A 17,376-nucleotide genomic window follows, 5' to 3' on the forward strand; every position below is an offset into this window, starting at 1 on the left:
AATGAATCTATTACGAAAACAAAAAGTGAGATCAGAAACCCACATTTTTCAGTAATCAATTGCATGACCACAGGTGGTTGAAGGTACATAAATCTGCCTAAAAGGGTCTGTTTTTACTTTATAATATACAGTAATAGAAAAGGGTGCTTAAAATGTAATTGGAATTGTAATAAGCACAGTTGTGCTGAGCATAATATACTGTGCTCTCTTTTAGTGCCCTTCTTATATGAAGCAATTGCCAACAATGAAGTGTTTCGTTTTTAATTAATTTCAAATGTTGGCACTTGTTTTATTTTTAACAGTTTCTCTACATTCTAAATATTAATCAATACAAATGTTTGTGTGTTTGAGCCTACTATAAAAGAAGTAGTTCAGCTTTATTTTTTAAGTACTAGTTAATTAACTTTTAGTATGTAGTAGCCAATAGCAAGTAACGGTGGCCATACACGTAGCAATTACAATCTTGCAGGAAAGATTCTTCGGTTCCCCCACTGACGTTCAGGGCTGAATCATCAGATATGGAGGTAGAAACAATAGAAATTCTACCTCCACCTGCCGATTCAGCCCTGAACGTAGATTTTGCTTAGGCGCCTTCAACAGCGCCCGGTCAAAACCTTTTAACCTGCATGATCAGCAAGACGACTGATATCTGCAGCCATTGCAATATTGGTTGTCTCGTCGAGCCGTATGAAACTAGGTTACGTACGATAATATTGGTGTGTGTATGGGCAGCTTCAGATCTGCTCGCTTGGTGACATCGCCAATTGAGTGGATCTTCTCCCGATATCCCCACCTACAGGTGGACGATATTCAGGCTAATTCAAATTAGAAAGGTGAGCCGGTATGGTCCACGGCCCAACAAAAAATCAAACCTACCCGATCAAGATCTGCCCTATTTCAGGCCAGATGTCTGTCAGGCAGGCTGTTATCAGCAGCTAGAATTGGCCCGTGTATGGCCACCTTAAGACTTGTTGTACCATATATACTCGAGTATAAGCTGAGTTTTCCAGCACTCAAAATGTGCTAAAAAAGGAATCCTCGGCTTATACTCGAGGCAAGTAAAAAAAGCAGGGCCATATTACCTCTCCAGCCATTGGGCGCGCACCGGACTGTTGTGGGCATATACATACAGGACCCTCGAATCCATCACTGTCTGCCATCTGATCCTTGCTATTAAACTAATGCGCGCTGCCTGACCTCTTAACTGCCGGTGTGCCCGACGCTACCTACAACCCTACTGACAGCGAGATGCAACCGGCACACGTCGCACACACGCACGCGTCACGTTGCGCGCACGGGGGTGATGCGCTTGCGTGTGCGACGTGTGCCGGTTGCATCTCGCTGTCAGTAGGGTTGTAGGTAGCGTCGGGCACACCGGCAGTTAAGAGGTCAGGCAGCGCGCATTAGTTTAATAGAAAGGATCAGATGGCAGACAGTGATGGATTCGAGGGTCCTGTATGTATATGTTGTATTTCTATAAATCGCTCAAGAGTTCATTTATTACCAAACACCCGGTATTAATACCTCAAATATCGTATATACAAAAGGAAAAAGATTTCATTTGGTGCTTATTTGGTTTTAAAATATAACTTTTAATTTCATATTATTAAAATATATCTAAAATAGGATCCACCAAAAAACAAGAGAATCAATGATTCATTAAAAACAATTCATTTGTAGTGAGTGCGGATAGTTACAGTATTCTTAATTACACAATTTAACCCAGTCACTGGACTTATATCCACAGTTCAACCAAAAGATTGAGCAACGTTAAATTAATAACCTCGCTTTTACTGTTACCGCTACTCAGGAACGTTAAAAATTAGTAAGGGTATCAAAGTTCATCTATTTACAACTGATCAACAGTGTATGTATATGCCCACAACAGTCTCCAGTGCAACTATAACTCACGCACGTCAATTCTGGAACACACTTAAGCAGGAACTGAGTGTGTTTTCCTACTAGTAGCATCATTCAGTCGCAATTGCAGGGTATTATTGGTGGATAATAAAGACCCACATGTTGAACCCAAGTAAGTGTTCATGTGTAGCATAAGTGTACTGAACCAGCTATAGTGATAATAATGGCATCATAGGCTCCCACTCCTATCAGACCCCTGTATTAGCAGATTCTCGCCCATACGTACATGCTCACAACTTTCATGTGCAGGTGTGTTAAAAGAAATGGATGCCTAGGCTTATACACGAGTCAATAAGTTTTTCCAGTTTTCTTAGGTAAAATTAGGTACCTCGGCTTATATTTGGATCGGCTTATACTCGAGTATATACGGTACTTAGTCTTTTTTCTGTTTCATAAGTCATTTATGATTCTTGGTTGCATATCTCAGGGCTCAGAATTAAAACTGCTTTCAGTTTGCTAAGGCTTATTTACACTGATAACCAGACAGCAAGGTGAAAGTCAGAATAAAGCACAGTAGTGGACTTGAAGAGAAAGATAAGCAATACAAAAAATACAATACAAGCTTCACAAACAGCCTGACTTTGTTGTTGCCGGGGTCAGTGTCCCTGACAACTAGATAGTTTTTTAAATTTCAGGCTGGAAATATCAGAATATGAAGCCTTATAAATAAAAAATGCAATATAAAAAATAAATAAAATAATTTGGAGTTAAGCTTCTCCTTTAGCTCAAAACTTTTTCCTACATTGCAAAGACCTACATGAAATTCTTTTGATGCTGTATATGTAAAATTAAAAAAAAATACTGCAAGCCAATTTCCAATTTTCCTATGTGCCAAACATAATGCCGGCTATCAGTAGACATTTAAAAAATCTTGGCATACTCACCGAGACCTTTGGCATGTCAGGTGATTTTTGAGGTTTTCTCCCTATAACAGTTTGTGGAAAAACAAAAATTGCAGTGCTCCATTCATTTTTACAAACTAGACTATTAAAAAAAACAACTTGAATAATAAAACAGCTGAAATGTTGAATGTATACCTCCCTCTGACTAATATAGAGTTTTAGCTACTGAGGTTTTTAAATACTGAAAATTTGAGTTTGGTAAACTTTCAATCCGAAAATAAATGTGTTATCTTGTTTTGCTGTGCTCACGTCTTGGGGAAAACATATGGTTGAATTTTAATAAATAAGCCCCTTAGGATCTGTCAGGCTCTGCTGGGATTTGAGCCAGGGACCGTAAGGTTGCTGGGTGTGTGCCTTATCCACTGGGCCAGGTAAGCAGCTATCAGACCTACTCATTATTTTTCACCTGTTATTTCCTGTTTCTAGCAGCTGCCTTATTGGTGGGATGGGGTCAGTCAACTAATTGCAGACAATAGGGGGCAATAGAGATCAGCATGAAATCTGGTTCCCATACTCCTGAAATTAGTAAGTAATCTCTCTTTTTGCAGACCAATTAATAGGAGAGATCTTTAGACTGAATTGTTGTCACCTTTCTTGTCATTAGAATAGAGAAGTTGACCTTGATGTTTGTTTTAGAATAATGTAAAGACAAATACATCCACAGTTATCGTCAGACAACACAATTTGTTATCTGTAAATCTGCTTTAAACCCGAGCAGAAGAAATTCAGTGATATTTGGTGACCTGTTATATACAGCACCAACTTTTACAACCTTATGACAAATGGCAAAATGTCCCTGATGCTGGTGCCTAAATTCAACTTAAACTCTAAAATGTGTTTGAAAAGTGCCACAGAGTATCTAATAAAACTATGTTATACAATCTCTCTCACCACTATTTATTATAGTGTGTAAGCCATTATCACAGGTGAGGCCCATAGCAACCAATTAGATCTTTGCTTTTGTTTTCTAACTTGTAGATGACCATTCAAATCTAATCTAATTGCTGATTGGTTGCTATGGGCAACATCACTGATTATGTTGGCTTACACGCTATAATAAATACTGTATGCCCCCAAAACTAAGCAACCCATGTGTTTTGTTTCTATATGTGACTATAGACATGCCCTTTAACCCACAATCATTTCCAGAAATCAGTCCCTCTCTGGGATAACCCTCATTCACAGTGCTGTAATCTGGGCACTAACTGGGGGTACGGAGAGCATTACAAAGTGCTATTAGGTATGTCATGGGGCTGTTGCTTCTGCACTTTTATATAATAAGAATTAGCATTCTTAAATGATCTTCCATGTTTACATAATTTCATGGACACCTCCCTCCGCACTTCTTACCACTTCCTTGTTTATTCAGGAGTAGGGCGATGACGCCAGTTATGAGGCTACCAGCAGCTATGGCACCAATAACAATTCCAGCAAGAGCACCAGGACTCAGGTTAACACCAGAAGGCCCTGTATGGAGAACAGGAGACAGCAGGTATAAGTACTGAATGAGATTTGTAAAGTCCAGAGTTGGGAGAGATTTTTACTAAAAAGTAAAGTTTGTCTGTAGTTATGTCTGAGCTCTTTAACTTTACATTTTTTCAAGGCATTGCTTTTTCAATGTGAGGTACCTTCTGACAATTATTTTATGCTCATAATTTCCGGGCAGGCCACTATTTAATGTGATTAATTTCTACTGTATTTATTTGGGGCAATAAAGTAACTTACTGTAGTGAACTAGTGATCAGATTTTTTTTTATACACCATAATTTAATTATTTATTGGTTATTTTTTCCTCAATAAGGACCCGGGATTTTTTAAAGTCTGATCTATTTCAATTTCTCATATAAAGCCACAATGTATATCATTTTTTGGAGACATTTTAAAAACTGGGCAGCAGACTGTAAATGAGGTTCAAGGTAGAGAGGTGCATCGTTATGTACTTTTTTAGGAATAATATAAAAGCGAATAATACAATAAATGGTAGTGTGTTGGGGGTATCCTTAACTGAGAAGGATCTGGGTATTTTGGTGGATAACAAACTGTGTAACACTAGGCAGTGTTATTCCAAGGCTACTAAAGTAAATAAAGTGCTGTCTTGCATTAAAAGGACATTAACTCAAGGGGTGAAAACATAATCAGTATGCAGTGCTTAATCAAGTTATTAAGAATGATATACTGTAAATGAGCTAAAGAGACTGCAGAGATGTGAACCTAGACCGGTAAAAAAGGATTGGATTCTCTTAATGCCCTGAGAGGAGCTTGGACGATTTCTCAAACAAGAATAATGCCCAAGGCTAAGTTAGTGAGTATAGGTATCAGTATATATAGGTTATATACCTGAGTGTATAGATAGGTATGTATACGTATATATGTGGGGGTCATTTAGAGGGGTTGAACTTTGTGGACTTTGGACAACTCAATTTATCTATCTATCTATCTATCTATCATCTATCTATCTATCTATCTATCTATCTAGCATCTATCAGTCCATCCATCCCTTTGGGTAGATATTTCAACTAAAGGCTTACAAAGAAATTATTATTGGTTTATGCTACAAATCACCCAGTTTAAGTGAGGAGCATGAAACCCAGCTACTACATATGAAAAAGGCTTCTCAACTAGTTCAAGTCGCTACCATGTATGACTTATGGATGAGTTAGCCAAACAATAATCCAAACAAGATTGGAGTAATGGGGCGGCAAAGTCAGAATTAGCTAGCAGATTTGAAAATATGATAAATAACTTTTTATTTATCTTTTTATATATATAACAATCTGTCTATCTATCTAGTTCACACTGACATTTGTAAATATTTTTGTCACATATACATATTAATAGTTATTACTTGCTTTTGAATTTGCCTTTTGGGAGCTTTAAAATTCTCTTTATATAAAGAGATGGTCAAAACAAGTGGATCTTGTTGATTTTGAAAACTCTGTGGCTCTGGGGCTGCTGATACTAACTCCATGTGCTGAGATAAGGCATGGGCAGATGAAATGTTCTTTTGGGACAGATCTTTCAAAAATGCCCTTACACATTCCTTTAAATCCAGCATTAAAGCTAAAAGTGGCCATATATGCACCAATTACGACCAATGGTCATAGGAAAGATCATCCACTCTCCTAACGTTAAGAGCTGAATCATCAGATATGCAGGTAAAAACAAAGGAATTCTTACCCATATCTGACGATTCAGCATCAACGTTTACGATCTTCGGGCACCCAATCAAAATACTTGCACACACGCACTGATTATCATACAATAATATCAGTGCATGTATCGCTACCTTTAGATTAAACTGTCCAACCAGATCAGTGCATATTTATGCTTGAGAAATGGGCATTTATTTTACAAACAAATGAATTCACTGCTAATTTAAAAAACAAACAAAAAAAAAACCCCCACTTACTTGATAGTGTTTGAGCATGATAATTTCTCTTGGGTGCACTAACTATTGAAAACAATGCTTTGCTTTATATACTTGAGTTCAATATTTGTATTTTTATGTGCTTATGGCTTTCCTTATTATATGGTAAATGTATGTTTTTTTTGTTTTGCTTAAATTGTATTTCAGTAATTGTATAATTTATAATTAACTCATACCGTTCACTTCAGGTATGCGTAGGGTAAAGTAGAAGTTTGTACTTCCAATCAGATTTTCTGCTGTGCACATATATTGTCCAGTTGCATCACTGGTCACTGAAGAGACCACCAAATAAGAAATATAATCATTAGAAATCACTGTGAAGTTTTCTCCAAGGGGAAGAGGTTCCGGCTTGGGTGTGAGTCTGTACCAGGTGAATGTTGCAGGAAGCAGTTGCTGTGGGCCAATGATATTCTCTTTCCTATTTTCATAGGTTAGAGGGACTGACAAAATGGCTTTCTTTCCCCAGTCTCCTTCAACTAATGTGTCATTGGCAAGCCCTGAAGACTTTGGGGTGTCTGAAAAAAGAAACAGGAAGAGCAGATTATATCCCGTGCAGCGATTTGAATGGGCAAGGTATTTTCAGGAGATTTGTCATGTACGGATAGTGCGAATTCCCCGTGGTCAACAAATTTCCTTGTGTGCCATTGCCCTAAATGAGTAAAAAACCTTTTTGCCATGAGCTTATCTGTTTATGTAAAAAAAGATGCATAATCACTATTTGAACTTCCCACCCTAATAATTGATATACAGTTATTGAGCCCCTTATCTGGAAACCCATTATCCAGAAAGTTCCGAATTACGGAAAGGCCATCTCCCAAAGACTCCATTTTAATCAAATAATTCACATTTTTCTCTGTAATAATAAAACAGTACTTTGTACTTGATCCCAACTAAGATATAATGAATCCTTATTGGAGCCAAAACAATCCTATTGGATGTAATTACTGTTTAAATATTTTTTTTAGTAGACTTAAGGTAGGAGATCTGAATTACGGAAAGACCCCTTATCCGGAATACCCCAGGTCCTGAGCATTCTGGATAACAGGTCCCTTACCTGTTCTTTTTTACACAGACATACCTGATTCCAGAGATTAAAAGGGAACAATGATAGTCTCTGTCTCTCCCATTATTTCAACCCTTTCCTCACCTTGTTCTATTCTTAAACTGATGGATTCTGGGACTTGAAGTACCTTTGCTTTGCAGAGATTCTATGTAACGCCCACTATATAAAACAGCATGCCGCACATGGCTCAGTGGGTTGTACTTCTGCTCTACAGTGCCAGGGTCCTGAGTTTGGTTCTGGCTTGGGCAATATCTGGGAATTTTCTTTTTAGTCCAAGTGGGTTTGCTCTTACACTTCAATAACATACAGGCAGGTTAGTTGACTACTTATTAAAATTGACCACAGCTTATGTTTTGTGTGAATCATGTATTTCTGTTTAATATATACATAAATATATATTTGTCTCTGGAAGTGCAAATAATGTTTATGCACATTGTTACATTGGCCTTGAAGCAAAAATTTCGAAACTAGCATTATAATGTATAGGATTTTCACTCACCTATGATCAGTGAACAGGATTGTGTCCATCCCTGGCTTCCTTCACAAGTTAATATGCTTGCAGGATGGGTCAGAGGAACATTCCCAGTCACTTTGTCTTCTCCCAAAGCCTCCATGTCAGCAAACTTCAAATGCAGGTTGGCAGCAGGGTACCCCCCTGGCCAGGAACAAGAGAGCTCTATGTGGTCACCCAAACGCATTGCCCCGCAAGCAATCTGGCCATCAGGAGCCCCTGTGAAGGAATTTATATACATTTGTAAAAAAAATGAAAATTATTGCATTATTTTTTCTTACCTGTAAGTCATTCTGGCATGTCTGTCTTAGCCGTGTTAGTCCAGTTAATATGTTTAGTGGGTATTTTATACAAACTATTGGGTCTTCTATTGAACACTGAATATTCATTTTATATCCAATATCCATTAAACAGTTTCTTACAACACCACTCTCTTAAAAGGGATAAAACTACTACATTGCAGGATATTTCTTCCTTAGCAAAATTAGACTACCGTTATGTCAATAAGAGATGCTTTTTTATGTTGGTAAAAGCAAGCAAGCGTTCTGCTGTTTTTCTGACCAATGGAATTTTATTATAGCCATGGGTGAGGCTTCCTTGTGAGAAAAACCTCAATGTGCATAGACTATATGATAGCATTAACAGAGATATTTCTTAATTGCTTAAAATTATAGGCACATGGGCTTATTTACAACTATAAGCGCATATTGCTGATGTAAACACAAAGTTGGTGAGGGGGCATTTACTAAACTGTGCCTTTTGTTGTGGGAAAAAACAGCAAAACTTTTCTGATATTTATTAAGCGACAACACAGTGAAAATGGCGAATCTGAAAATACGCCATCTAAAATCTGTCAAGCCGCGTTTTTTGCGACTTTTCCATTACTTTTTTTGTTTGTGCTTCTTCAGTTTAGATCTTTTGATAAATGACAGCCATTTGTGGAAATTAGTTTTTTCACAATTTCAAACAAATCTGAAAAAAAGTGTTTTAGTAAATCACCCTTAGGGGCCCATTTACTTACTCACGAACCGGCCGAATGCGTCCGATTGCGTTTTTTTCGTAATGATCGGTATTTGGCGATTTTTTCGGAAAATTATCGCGATTTTTTCGTAGCGTTAAAACTTGCGCGAAAAGTCGCGCCTTTTTCGTAGCCATTCCGAAAGTTGCGCAAAATGTTGCGATTTTTTCGTAGCGTTCGGATTCATTCAAGCTTCAGTATGGTGACTTTCCTTGGGCCGGGTTGGAGCTGCAGGGTGCCATTGAGTCCTATCGGAGGCTTCCAAAATCATGCAAAGTCTGAAAGTTTCGGCCGCCGCTTACGAGCGCTCAATACGAAAAAGTCGCGACAAGATACGAGCGAATCGTAATGGCTACGAAAAACTTGCGTTTTTTCACGAAAATCGTATTGGTAACGAAAAAGTCGCGTCAATTTCCGAAAAAAGTCGTAAAGGCGCCGAAAAAAAACGCAAAATATACGAAAAATACGCAAAATGTTCGTTTTCCAATCGGAATTTTTCCAATTCGGATTCGAATTCGTGTCTTAGTAAATCAGCCCCTTAGTGTAAAGACACCTTCTGAGCCTGATTCGATAAAAAGCCCAAGTGTTTCCATTGATGCAAGGGAACTCTAGAAATACCACCACCCTGAATATGGCTGTAATAAATTCAGGGTTCCCTTGGTAGGTAACGTCAGGTGCCGCAGCTAGTGAATTGGATGATAATACCATTATTAATATTGCACATATTGGTGTGCTGGAACTTAAAGGACAAGGAAAGGTAAAAACTAAGTAAGCTTTATTAGAAGGGTCCTCTATCAAAAGAAACACAGGATTTCTGGTCTCCTTTTTTATTCTTCTGTATCAGACTTCCTCTCCTTCAGGTTTGGGGCACGAGTCTGCTCAGTTTCTCCCTTTTTTCCTGTTCCCTCGTCCCATAAGAATTTATAAAACTCACTCCCCTCACCCTTAGGAATGTGTATTCTAAACTAGCAGCCTCTAGAGCTGCAGCAGGAAGCTACTAAGACCAAACTAAAATGGCAGCTGCAAACTTAAACAAACGGAGGGAGATTCTAGGGCTCTTTACTCACGTATGGTAATGCTTTCTTCAGAATAAATATAGTGTTCTAGGTGGCACTAATGTGGTGAATCTATTGGCAGTAAAATGCCAAAATTACTTTCCGTCCCCTTTAAGTCAGCCCAATCCTGCAAGTGTAGGCTGAAACACGCCTGAGATTCAAAGAAATGCACAAGACAACTAGTGCGCATTTTGGTGCAATTGAATTAGGCCCAACTAAGCGCATTGCTGCAGTGACACACTGGAAAAATAAACTCTTTCTTTGTGGGCAAAAAAAACAGAGATTACTGTCCGAAGTGGGCACTTAGCACCATGTGCTAAATGAGCCTTTTAATATCTAAAAAGGGTCAGCAGATGCTCCTCTTTAAGCCTCCTTGATCCAACCTTAATATAAAGCATTGCTGGCACTATCTTATCTTACAATACACATTTCCAAACTCTTCCTAGAAAAGAGAATGCAGTTTCTTTATTTTCTTATGGCGCACAATTAATGCTCGATGAAGAGTGAAGACCCAAACAATTGACCTCACTTGAGCCCCTGTAAAAGCAACAAATAGAAGAACCTTCTACAATGAGGCAAAAATGGATGCATTGCGGTCCTGAAGTTTTAGTTGACCACCTGAAACTGAGACAGGAGTAAATATTTTTTATTTTTTTTTAAAGAAAGAGTTGCATGGCCCAAACCATTGTCTTGCTCTGAGGACCGTTTTTGCTCTGTACACTGCCATCTGGTCACAAATAATGCACAAGTTATTTAGCCATTAGTACCTCTATCCTGTAAACCAGTGCTGTCCAACTTCTGTTGTACCGAGGGCCGGAATTTTTCCGACCTACGTGGTGGAGGGCCGATAATGGAAGCCAGTTTTGACCTCTCCCCTTTTTGAAACTGCACCCACTTGAAACCACACCCATGTTATCACATGACCATACCCATATTAATGGTTGTAGTACAGCAAAAACCTGCCATACTCTGCCTGCCCTACCCTGCCTGTGTGCCATACTCTGCCTGCCCTACCCTGCCTTTGTGTGTGCCATACTCTGCCTTCCCTACCCTTCCTGTGTGTGCCATACTCTGCCTGCCCTACCCTGCCTGCGTGCCATACTTTCACTGTGTGTGCCATTCTTGGCTGGTTTGTGCCATACTTGGCCTGTGTGTGCCATACTCTGCCTGCCCTACCCTGCCTGTGTGTGCCATACTCTGCTTTCCCTACCCTGCCTGTGTGTGCCATACTCTGCCTTCCCTACCCTCCCTGCGTGCCATACTTTCACTGTGTGTGCCATTCTTGGCCGGTTTGTGCCAAACTTGGCCTGTGTGTGCCATACTCTGCCTGCCCTACTCTGCCTGTGTGTGCCATACTCTGCCTTCCCTACCATACTCTGCCTTCCCTACCCTGCCTGTGTGAGCCATACTCTGCTTGTCCTATGCTCACACACAGGCAGCATACAGTGACACAATGCTGGCACTGCTCCTACAATCTGCACAATAACTATATATTAAAAAACTTTTTAATTGAAGTACCACCTCAGTATATGTTCTTTTTGTAGTGTGCAGGGATTATTTGTGGGTTTCTACTGCTCCTGAGGTGTGAACAGGGGAACAATGGGGGTGATTACAGCCTGAGCCTGAGGTGTGAACACTGCAGGGGGTGAACAATGCAGAGATTAAAAGGTGTGAAAAACACAGGGAATTACATATTTAAACAATACAGCCTGATTACAGCCTGAATCTGAGGTGAGAACCATGCAGGGGGGGGGCAGTTAATCTCAGTACTGATACTATTTAAAGCTTACACAAGAGTAAGCCATCAAAGCAGCCAGACAGGTGGGGGGCCAGACAGAGGGGGGTCGCCAGTTGGACAGCACTGCTGTAAACCATAAAATGGTTCTTAAATGTCTAGTAGTTGGGAAGGTTTATTGGGCACCAAAAATCAAAGGTCTTCTAATCATCTAAGAAGATTAAGAATAGCTTTTTCCTAACTGAACGAAACCCTATATATATATATATCGCTGGAAGAAGTCATAAAAAATTATTTTCCACAGCCTATACACACTTGATTTATAGATTTAACAACTTACAGAGAGTGATATATGGGAGTTTTACAGTATAATGTACCTTATTCTACACCATCAATAGCTATTTATACTTTACAGTTCCTCATTTCATGTACATTGATCATTTGGATGTACAGTATGTGCCATTCCACCTAGGCAGAGTACAGCACAGACTTCTCTCCAGTTATTTCTAGTCACAACAGCTTGTGCACACTGCATGGTAGAAGAGTAATTACGGAATTTTAACTCACTAAATTGTGTTTAGGATTGGCAAACAATCCTTTGCTATGTGGTATTTTTTTTGGTGATACTCACAACTCAGTGTCAAATTAGGGCTTGTCTCGTTGTTTAGATAATTTGAGACAGTGCACGTGAAGTATCCCTGATCCTCTCTAGAGACAGGACTGATGATTAGAGTGGCGTCATTATTGATCAGGTGATATCGGGGATTGGCAGGCAGGGCTGATTCACGGAGGGTCCAGGTGTAGCTGACGTCTGTCCCACGGGATGAACACTGTAGGGCCACGGAATCCTTTTCCACTGTCACTGGCCTTGAGGCGTTATTGTGCAAGGCTACGTTGGAGACTCTAACTGTTAAGCAAAATAAGGATATGTCAGGGCGACAAAGCGTTCCACTCAGCATTTTTTCCTGATCAATACATTAAATATGACAATTAATAATCATAATTATAAACAAGCTAGCAACCACAGTTACAATATCAAACTGCAAGAAAAAAGCATACAATCATATGGCAGCTTCTACCAAAGCAATTACCCCCCCCAAAAAATGTTGATTAAAATAATCTTGCCATTTGGAGGTAAAATAACCCTTTTATTTATATGCAGCCCCTTTCCTGTGTCCTATACCACTGACTGCTAGATAATAACGATCAAAGAAGAAAGCAAAAAAAAAGAAAGAAAAATGAAGAGGAAATCAGTCCTCACATCTTTACTTCCATTCTCTACCAGCTGATTAAAGAATGTACATTTCTTGAGGGAATGCCATTGATTAGGGACATTTGTGGTACATAGTCAATTTGTGGGAAACAGTCAAACTGTGTCTGATCAGGGTAGTAATTATTATTGTTATTAACATTTATTTATAAAGCGCCAACATATTCCACAGCATGGAATGTGGCTTTCATACATTGGACATACAGAGTAATCAAGGTCAGACTGGCCTGCTGGGATACCAGGTAATTCCCCAGTGCACCATTTTTTCAGTCTAGGTTCTGTTTTCATTTATTCCCAGTACTATAACTATTTTTTTCCAAAATGAAAAATTAAGTGCATGCAATAATCTCACTGTTTGTTTCCCCAAAAAGAATTGTTTTTATGCAAGGTGAACGGGAAATCCACATAAAAATACACAAGAAATATAGGAAAAAGTCATTTTTAGGACTTTTATGGGGTCAGGGTAAAGACAGATGCCTTATCTATTGATTTTACAGGAAGAATGTGCATAATGTAAATAGGAGAGCAAGAGCTTTGTAGTGGATGGTGGGACCTTGATCTCAGGTTCTCTGTTGGGTTCTTGATGCCTCAGTTAATTTCAATAAGACTAATGTGATGTTTAAGAACTACTACCGGGTCTCACCATCTCCTAGATGTGTTTCTCTGGTACTTAAGGATTCATTGTAGAAAAAAGCACAGTCTGGTAAAAGTACAACTCAGTATGGATTGTGCCTTGCATGTATTAATGCAGATGGAAGCACTGCAATATTTAGGCCTTTGTTAAAGGATTTTTGGCTAGAACAGCTGATTTTGAAACTTTTTATGGAATCAGGTCATGGAATCCACCAACTTTGATTTTAGGTATTTGGTGCTGTACTGAAAATGCATTGGGGGCGTGAAAGAAATAAGAAACTTATCTTATAAGAAGCCCAAAGGATTTATAGACTGGATAGTAGGATAGCAGTTATCTTAAATATTGATTATTACAGGTCCAATGTATAGGAAAGAACTTCTGTGTTGTCTGGTAATTTATTACAGATTTGAATCAGCATTATATAAAAGCCAAAGGTCTGGGGATAAGTTGTAAACATACAATAACTTTTGGCTTTGAACAATGTAAACAATGTATAAAAATGTGTTAGTCTGCTAAAATGCCCCAAATGGTACCCAATAGTGCTCATTTAATAAGCCTTTGGTCCCAGGTCCTTAATGCAAGCTGCACCTTGTGTCACATTAAAAATGTGGTGCAAGGTCCAGGGCACAGTGCTGGCAAGCACTAGGCAGCCCTGTCCTTACTGCCTGCCATAGAGCGGGGGGTTAGTAAAAGGGCTCCTTGGATGAAAGGAGGGGTGACACGTGTCATCCCCAGTCCGCTCCTAATGAATACAGTGCTGCTGTAATGTACACAGTGCTGTATTCATTCAGAAAGTGGATTCTTGAGACCAGTGACCAATGCCTGTGGGCGCTAATAGCAAGACAGGGTGCAAAGTGTGAAAAAAGGCAGGTTGCCCCACCATTCATAAATGAATTATACATTAGAGCAGCCTATAGATGTCACACTGGTAAGTAAGGTTATTCAAAGAGATGTGCTGTTGTATAAAGCCAAATGGGCTCAATGACATCTCTTTGCCCAAATTCTGCATCAGCATGTATACCAGTCAGTATCATTGATTTAGGGACAATGTTTGGATATGCAGTGGAAGAGTTACTTATTTGAAATAAAGGGTACTGTTCCAACTCTGCCTGCCATGCGTGTACATAGATTCTAATTGCTCTCACCTGCAACGTCCTGTATGACCAGGTTGCTAATGTTGCTGCTGACCGGATTATAGATAACGCAAGTGTAGCTTCCATTGTCATTTTCTGTGATTGGATGAAAATTCAGAAATGGGCTGCTGGTGTTGCAGGATATGTGAGGCTCAGAGCAGGAAATGCTTTCATCATCTCTGAGGAAAGTGTAAGTATTCACTATCTGGCTCCCAGCATTGCAATATAATGTTATATTGTCGCCCTGCACTGGGCGCGTAGCAGGATCAGCAGTGAGGTCTGGAGGAGTCAGCAGATCTATTGGAAGGAAAAAAGACAATAATAAACACACAAACTGTTTTATATAGTCCCATATATATACATACTGTATATACTGTATATATTTAGGTATACAAGGAACATTCACTGTTCATTGTCTTGTCTCAAGCCTGACTAATAAATTAAGGCTCAGAAGCACAAAGTTTTGTGGAAGAAGTGGTTCAGTTATCCACCTCTGTAGCTCTGTTGGCCTCTGGCAGCTGCCTTTAACAAAAATGTTAATTGTCCATCATATTTATAATCATATTTATAACTGTTGCCTCGAAAATGCAAAACAATTACTTGATACAGTGGAAATCAAAAGTCATTAAAGGCAAGTAAAGCCCCACAATTTATGTCTTGTGGCTTAAACGTTTTACTCATATTGATCTAGCAGAGCACAGAGTTATGTTGGTATTTAAAAAGGATGCCTAATGTGTTACTACCCCGGGGGTCATATAACACACGTGCTTGTATAGGCAGAGATTGGGTATATTCACATATGGGGGGGTTATTTATAAACACTGGGTAGATTTGCACCTGGGCAGTTACCCAAAGCAACCAATCAGAAGTCTGCTTGTATTTTTATACCTGCAGCTGGCTGGAAAAATGTAATCACTGATTAGTTGCTATAGGTTACTGCAAATTTACCCAGTGTTTATAAATGAGCCCTGAAGTCTTATGCTGGGATAGCAGAGGGCAGCACAATAGTACTAAATAAGAGGAAGGTTCCATCTTCTAATTTTGTTCCTAAAAACCATTATATATGTGGCATATCTTTAGATTTAGTTAGTTTTAGTATATACATCAGTGATGTCAAACCTGCAGCCCTCCAACTATTGGCGAGCTGAACCTAATGGAATACCACACATCCAGTCCATTAAAACTCTTTTTGGCAACAGTAGGCACCTTTATCACCAAAATGATACTCTACCATTGTATCATCCTCTTTGTTGGTTTCTTACTTACAGGTATTTGTCTTTCCCCCCCGGCCTGTCAATTATTTTCCTAGAATCTCCTTACCTCACCTGCCAAATCCCATTAGAAAATGACTACACTGGCTAAACCGGCCTGCAGTACAGTATGTAAATCCTCATATTTAAAGTAAAGGGGATGGAAGATTTAAGCTATGAGGTTAGACTGTCAGGGTTGGGGTTGTTTTCTCTGGAAAAGAGGCGCTTGCGAGGGGACATGATTACTCTGTACAAGTACATTAGAGGGGATTATAGGCAGTTGGGGGATGTTCTTTTTTCCCATAAAAACAATCAGCGCACCAGAGGCCCCCCCTTTAGATTAGAGGAACGGAGCTTCCATTTGAAGCAGCGTAGGGGGTCCCTCACAGTGAGGGCAGTGAGGTTGGGGAATGCCCTTCCTAGAGATGTGGTAATGGCAGATTCTGTTAGTGCCTATAAGAGGGGCCTGGATGAGTTCTTGAACAATCAGAATATCCAAAGCTATTGTGATACTAATATCTACAGTTAGTATTAGTGGTTGTATTTATAGTTTATGTATGTGAGTGTATAGATTGATAAGTATAGGTTATGTGTGCTGGGTTTACTTGGATGGGTTGTACTTGATGGACTCTTTTTTCAACCCTATATAACTATGTAAAGTACTCTTTAAAGGAAAACTACACCCCAGAACAATATAGGTCTCTATAACAATATATTGCATAAAACTGCTTACATGTAACACCCTGCTTTAGCTAAATAAACCATTTTAATAGAAATTGTCTTTTTAGTAGTATGTGCCATTGGGTCATGCTAAATAGAAAACTACCATTTTAAGTACTAAGGGCCGCCCCCTGGGATCATATGATTCTCGGTGCATACAAACAAGCCAAGGCACACATACATGTTAGGTTTTGGCACTTTATAGTACACACAGTAACCCTCTCACATCCCATGTAACATCATACTCATCCCAACTCTTACAGCCTTGCTATTCACTTGCTTTACTCGCATCACAAATATTCCAAAATAAATGTCCCCATACTGCTGTATACTTGTACCCCTTGTCTCACTTGTGTCCACTTTCTTTACATTTGAAGCCCTTGTGACTAGTCCACTAATTACCCCTTGTCTCAATTTGACTTGCATTTATTGTTTAACTTCCTTTTGTTCCCGGAGGGACATGTATACCTATTTTTAGGAAAACAAGTCAGCAATAGACTATGTACAGTATATTCATTTCAACAGTCCAGTAAAGCAGTGCACACAGACCAGTTTTATGGAAAAATTTATGCTGGCTTTATGATGAAAATAAACCCTCGTAAATCTCTCTTAAGGAAAACTATACCCCTGAACAATGTAGGTAGGGATACAAATATATTGCATAAGACAGGACATATGTAAAACCCTGCTTTATCTAAAGAAACCATTTTCATAAAAATATACTTTTAAGTAGAATGT

The 17,376-nt window shown here is 39.2% G+C and overlaps 1 protein-coding gene across 1 annotated transcript in view; it reads right to left on the minus strand.

Annotated features, from left to right (window-relative positions):
- The window catches only part of LOC116412429 (carcinoembryonic antigen-related cell adhesion molecule 1-like), a 39,015-nt gene that overhangs the window by 13,470 nt on the left and 8,169 nt on the right, over positions 1-17,376 (minus strand). The window contains exons 3-8 of the mRNA XM_031906645.1: positions 14,681-14,965; positions 12,263-12,538; positions 7,812-8,042; positions 6,426-6,764; positions 4,173-4,289; positions 2,805-2,845 (exon numbers count right to left, since the gene is read on the minus strand). Coding sequence (XP_031762505.1) covers positions 2,805-2,845; positions 4,173-4,289; positions 6,426-6,764; positions 7,812-8,042; positions 12,263-12,538; positions 14,681-14,965 — 1,289 coding nt within the window. The remainder of the gene's footprint in view (positions 1-2,804; positions 2,846-4,172; positions 4,290-6,425; positions 6,765-7,811; positions 8,043-12,262; positions 12,539-14,680; positions 14,966-17,376) is intronic.

Source organism: Xenopus tropicalis, chromosome 7 (genome assembly GCF_000004195.4).
Source record: "Xenopus tropicalis strain Nigerian chromosome 7, UCB_Xtro_10.0, whole genome shotgun sequence".
NCBI classification, from domain to species: domain Eukaryota; kingdom Metazoa; phylum Chordata; class Amphibia; order Anura; family Pipidae; genus Xenopus; species Xenopus tropicalis.